This window comes from Melanotaenia boesemani, chromosome 4, assembly GCF_017639745.1.
Source record: "Melanotaenia boesemani isolate fMelBoe1 chromosome 4, fMelBoe1.pri, whole genome shotgun sequence".
NCBI lineage: Eukaryota > Metazoa > Chordata > Actinopteri > Atheriniformes > Melanotaeniidae > Melanotaenia > Melanotaenia boesemani.
The window spans coordinates 12598291-12604789 of record NC_055685.1 but is presented as its reverse complement, the minus strand read 5'-3'; the positions used below and the strand labels follow the sequence as shown (position 1 = coordinate 12604789).

The following is a 6499-nucleotide window of genomic DNA, read 5'->3' as shown; positions in this document are numbered from 1 at the left end:
TTTTGTACATCAGAGCCAGGTGACAAACATAAACAGTTTCCATGTAGTTCCTGCCAGTACTGAGAAGACATTTTCATATGTAATGCACTTTAAAACACCAGTAAAAGTTTTTGGTTTTTATTATTTTGTGTACACCATACATAAACAGATTTTAAATACTGCCTGTGATATATAATTACTACATGTGCATATACATAAATGTGTCCACGTGTGTGTTTGTATGTGCTGTAAAAAATTTATCCATGCAAACACTTTCTAAGACTCCTACTTAAGCTTCATACACTGTGTTACAGACATATATTTCAGGGTCATCATTCTGATATGTTTAACTAAAGAATGTAGAGATTGGACAGAAGAGTTCCAATAACTAAGTCAAGTCCACCAACTTTGTGTACAGACAACTACATATGCATGACCAAGGTCTACCTTTCTTAGAATCTATTGTTGTTGTATTTATTTTAAACTTTGCATGGTCTTATTTAGCATTTTAAGCAATGAAGCATGCTGATTATGTACTTTACTAACCAGAAATGACTGAAAGTAAAACACATGAAATATAATTGAGGGAGCCTGAATAAAAGCACTTTTTTGTTTGTTTGTTTGTATGTAGTTTTTAATTGTGTTATATTGGTGTTGTTTATGGCAGCAGTCATATTAACCAAAGCACAGCAGAGATCACATAATGTGGTCCAAAAGAACTGTAACATTCACTCATTCATATTTCTACCTCTTGTACTGTCAGCATGAATAAAACTAACAAAATCAAAGGTCAAAATTCAGTAGAATAAGAAATGTTTCAATTTATTATTTTTTTTTTTCCATTTGAAGGGTTGAATGTTTTCAAGCTCATCCTGCAGTTTTCCCCCGTCACATTATAACTGATGGACTTCACAGGTCCTAGTTTAGGGTCACTATGCCTACTACTCGTGCTACAATTACAAGTCCTAATCCAGCAATTGTGGCAGCTGGTGTCTTCGAGAGCACTGTGAATGCCATCTGCAGCCTCCAAAGACACTGTATTAGAGCTGTCAACATATCAGTTTTACACTGCACAATTTAATGTGGCTAAAATATCCCCCACCCCCCAAAATAAGAAAAAAGCTATTTATACTATTTGACCTTTGTCCAGTTGATTTAGTTGTTTCATTATAGTTATCTGCATTACTACTTTACTCTGTACTACTACCAGAAACTTTATCCAGTACTAATGGGGATTATTTTGCTATTTCAAGTTGAATAATGTGAAAATTGACCAAAGAGAGAATGAAACTAGCAGCATCTTGATCCCAATCTTCCCTCTTCATGAATTACAGAACTTCACAGCAAACAGCAAAGATTCAACTTTTTTATTTTCACAGAGGGTTTTGGGCAATCAGAAATTATTTAAGTGTTTCCAACTGTTCAGTGTTGAGTGTTAGGGTTTCTGCTTGTTATAAAAATAAACAAACAAACAAAAAAACACACCATTAAAGGATAGAGAGCTAATACAATCAGTAATTCGTAAATGACACTTATCTTGTGACTGAAGATTAGCATCAAATATTTGTCAAACACTGTTAGTAATAGATGTATTTACATTGTTCGATCAATAATTAGAGGAGTTACCAAAAAAAACAAAACAAAACAGGAATTTCTTCTTCTAAAAACCCTCATCGTTTTGGCTTCAGTCAGAAACATTGACAGCTTAACACCCATGATTACAGCAGAAGCAACAACTAAATTATCTTATCTGTATGCTGTAATGTGTGGCAACTAACTAGAACAAAGCTATAAAAAGAATATGCAAATACCAAAGAAGTAGTCTACCGTAGAGATAACAGCTTGGTCAAACTAAGTTAATCCCAGTTCCTTAAAGACACGTCACCCAGCTTCACTGAGAGTATTTAAAAATGAAGCTTACTAACAATTTATCAACAGAGTGACCACAGACTGCATTTCTTCACTGATCACTTCAGTATTAATGACGTCTCCTGTTTGAACAGTATGAATTAGAGCAGCTGTGCAACTGAAAAAGCAGCTCTGACAGTTTTCATTACAGGAAAAGTACAGGTGCTACTAATAATTAGAAATGAGAATGCTCCGACAATAAGCCAGAATTAAGAGTGAATCAAGTGGAACTCAGCTCTCACTGATCCCACTGTTTGCACATTTGTTTTTCCTACTGAGATGTCCAAACATCTGTAAAAAGAGCCTCGAAGCCACAATGACCAAATCAACTGTTTCAGAGTGAATAAATTGCGCGACACCTCTGCATCTCACACCAACCGATGCTATCTGCTGCGCTTCCGCTGTTTGATGATGAACAGATTCTCATCTGTTGGGTACATCTGTGAGTCATGTTTTTTATTAGCGACCCTGTGGGGATGATTTCTCTGATGCTTTGATGCTGATCCATGCTTCCTCCCATTCCCAGTCCAACATAGCTGGTCTGGTCTCGAGTATACCTGTCCCTCTGGCACAGATAAAGAAACGCGTTTCTTTTTATGTTTCCTCTTCCTCTTCTTCTTTCTGTTTTCTTCTGGCCCACCCCCTCTGGGAAAGTCATCAGCTTCATCTACAATTAATTTAGCTGGTGGATGTGGGTCTTTTGAGGTGGGTACGGGCCTTTTAGGTTTCCATGGTTTTACGCTACCACCACCATCCTGCTGTTTGAACCTCTTTGCTTTGGGCGTTGAGTCCCTAAACTTATCATTAAAAAATATATGACTGGGACTCGGGTTGTGGTCGTTTGGGGTTTTGTGAGGTGTGTGGTAAAGCTTGTGGTTGTTTTTGCATTGGCTAATTTTCTGTTTCTTCTTTGGTGGCCCAGGAGTGACAGGGGACTGAGAAGGAGTAGGCAAGTAACCATTTTTCCTCATCCCTGAGAAAAAAAAAAGAAACAAGAATTTAATGACACATTTAATTGTTTTGCCCAAGGATTTTTCCCCCAGTAAAATTAACATAGTAAAGCAAAACCCAAGCAGTTTTTTTTACTGCATTACCTGCATGTCAGATTCTTTTTATTTCATGCAAAACATGATTAATTGATTGACTGATATTTCTTTATTTCAAACAAAAAATAACACAAATTAATTACAGATTAAAGAAAAAAATAACAGTTGCTATAGAGTCTGAAAAGGAGAAGGATGAAGTAAAAAAAACTTATTTATTCCTGCCTCTCCCCTCCCCAGATTATAATCATAATTTTATCTTCATTACAATTGTCACAATAATACCTTATTATCAGTTTTCAGGTTTTTCTTTTGTTATAGAAAAAAATACATAAATAAAAATAGAGAATAAATAAATTTAGACACGTAAGCACACATACTCATGTACACATCTGCATATATACATACACATGTACACACACTTACACATGCATACCCACAAACATTCAGAGTCAAATACCTATCTCTATGTTTATAATCACGTACCTGCATATGCACATATATTTTTAGTACATATACGTACATCCATGCATGTACACATAGACATATGCCTACATATACATTTGCATTTCTGCATACTCATACACATATGCATATACCCACACATACTTATACATATGGATTTATGTACATATTTAATTGTACTGGTTTACATACGTTTTCTTTCTTTATACTTTTTGAATAACATTTCTTTTATCTTAAACTGGATAATGTTTGGACATTGTTTGAGTTCTTCCTGAAGATTATTCCATAATTTAACACCATATACTGTACGGCATGTGCTTTTCATAGTCTATCTCACACTTAAAATCGTCAGATTTAATCTTCCCCTCAGATTATATCTCACTTCAAGGTTAAAAAACTTTTATTGTATGTGGTCGTGTAATGAATTATTTCCACAAAATCACTGAATTATAGTGTTTTTATCTTCCAAAATAGTACATTTGTATGTTCCCTATATCCAACTTTGCAGAAAACCCGTATTGCTTTTTTTGTTGTATATTTAACGGTTTCAGAGAACTTTTATAAGTGTTTCCCCAAAGCTCAACACAATAATTCAAATATGGCACAATCAGTGAACAGTGATGAATCATAAAATGAATCATAAAATCATAAAAAAGTGATTTTTGATCCAAAAAAATGTTCAGATTTAGTGTGGTTGATAATCACACTTTCAATTATTACATCCTCTATTTTTACTTGTCTTCCAATATCTGTACTACGGTTTCCAAATAACATAATTTTTGTGTTATTTAAATTCACTGATAATTTATTTCTATCAAATCATCTTTTTACTTTCTTCATTTCCTGTGTGATTTTTCCCAGAACCTGCTGCAAGTTTTCACCAGTGCACAGAATATTGGTATCATCTGCAAACAGGATAGGTTTAAAAATATCAGAAACTTTCCAAATATCATTTATGTAGAGAATAAAGAGTTTTGGCCCCAACACTGACCCCTGGGGGACTCCACAAACAATGTCCAAATAATCTGACGTGTTCACCAAAAATCACATACTGTTGCCTTTTTGTTAAATAGCTGTTTATCCATTTCAGCACAACTCCTCTTATCCCATACTGCTCCACTTTATACATCAAAATGCCATAATCAATAGTTTAGAAAGCTTTGTTGAGGTCAATAAATACTCCTGCTGCAAATATTTTCTGATCTATACAGTTAGTTACTTCCTCTATTAAATGAATTTTTTGCCAAACATGTTGATCTGTTATTTCTAAATCCTTCTGATAAGATATGTTTGTCTATAAATATATCCAGTCTTTTTATAGATAACTTTTCCAGGACTTTAGAAAACATTTAAAGCAATGAAACAGACCTGTAATTTGTAAATTGGTGTTTGTCTCCTGTTTTGACTTATGAAATTTTCATTTTACTTGGAAATGTTCCTGTTTGAAATGATAAATTGCATATATGTTTTAGCGGTTTAGAAATTCCCAGAATAACCTTTTCGAGTATTGCCATGTCAATTTCATTCTAGTCTGTTGATGTCTTATTTTTCATATTTATTATCTCATTTTCTTCAACTTTACATATAAACAAACATTGTGCAACATCATGACATGACATAGCACATGGACAAACACGGACAAATAACTCAGATATGTGTTGTGTTAATGTGGGTACGTTGCTACCAATGTGAGTGTAACTACTCACAATCCAGATGAAAATATAACATAATAATAATAATAACAAAAATAATAATATATATATAAAAAAAACAATAAAAGCATAATCTCAGTTGTCATAGTAATAATAATACTAAGAAACATTTAGAAATACAGGATATATAAATGAGGGGAAAAAGATAAATAAATAAGTAAATAATACTAAAAACCATCCATAATAATCATCAGGGGATGTTATATTAAATTAATTTTAAAATCAGTTTATCAGTGCCATTGTCAAGCACTAACTTGACATTTTGGTAATATGCATTTTTTTCCAGTCAGATATGGATGCCACTAACTCAATACTTTAGTAAGCTTACCGTAAGTAAGTGAACCGGCTAGCTATGTTTATTATGTAATATAGATGTAAGGGTTGCATGTAAAAAATATGTTCCAAAACAATTAAGCTATTTAGTTATTTATTTGTCCCCAAACTCTTAACATGTCATCTCTTGTAAGGACTGCCCAGAGACCATAAACAAGACCAGATTTATTACCATTCAGACCATTATAAATGGAATATACAATCAGGATATGGAGCTTGTCATAAGATTTATCTCAAAATATAGAAATATAAACTAACACATCTACAAAAATGCGTAATAGTTATTTGTCCTTTATGTTATTTCAAGGCAGAGAAGAGCTGTTGGTCATAATTTATAAATGGTATGGGTATAACTGTATGCTTAAGGCATCCATTTAAACTGTAGGAATTTAAGCTAATGTGCTGAAGTATAACTTTCCTTTTTATTTATTTTTTTTATTATTTTAACTCTTAATAATGACTCTGCAGTTGTGCTGTGAAGGACAAAAGCCTGAACACAATGAGCTTGTCGACCACTTTGTGGCATGACGTACAAACAGGTACACAGCTTGAACCAAGAGGAAGCCAAACTCTATTTTCATCATGAGCGAGAAAATGGGGGTGAAGGAAGACTACAGATACCCGAGTATTCACCTTGACAAGAGATCCCACTGAAAACAATTTATTCAAGCTGTTTACAACAAGCATCATTTTAAAAGATTATTTGAAAGTAGCTAGACAGGAAATGGGCCACAGAAAGGAGAATGACACGCAGTAAAGCTTTATCTTCTGTACACGATACCTCTGTACAATTTCATTTTTGAAACAAACTTCTTTGGCTCTTCAACTTTTTGTGGGTATGTTTACTGTTGGTATGAGTGACTTGCCTTTAACCTTCAGCCTTAGCCTGTGCTGTCTGCAGTTAATGTCCTCCACCGAGTCATAGTAGCTGATGAATGGTGTGCTGGGATAAACACCTTTGAACATCCTCTGCCGTGTACACTCCTGAGAAAAAATGTATACAAATTCAAACATAAAGAGAATTATCAAGTGATATTGAAAATTGTAGAGAAGCTAGGA

At 33.8% G+C, this 6499-nt stretch overlaps 1 protein-coding gene across 1 annotated transcript in view; it reads right to left on the bottom strand.

The window, feature by feature from the left end:
- Positions 1-1332: 1332 nt before the first annotated feature.
- The window catches only part of zcchc7 (zinc finger, CCHC domain containing 7), a 55414-nt gene continuing 50247 nt past the window's right edge, over positions 1333-6499 (bottom strand). The window contains exons 9-10 of the mRNA XM_041983734.1: positions 6307-6424; positions 1333-2860 (exon numbers count right to left, since the gene is read on the bottom strand). Coding sequence (XP_041839668.1) covers positions 2271-2860; positions 6307-6424 — 708 coding nt within the window. The 3' untranslated portion in view covers positions 1333-2270. The remainder of the gene's footprint in view (positions 2861-6306; positions 6425-6499) is intronic.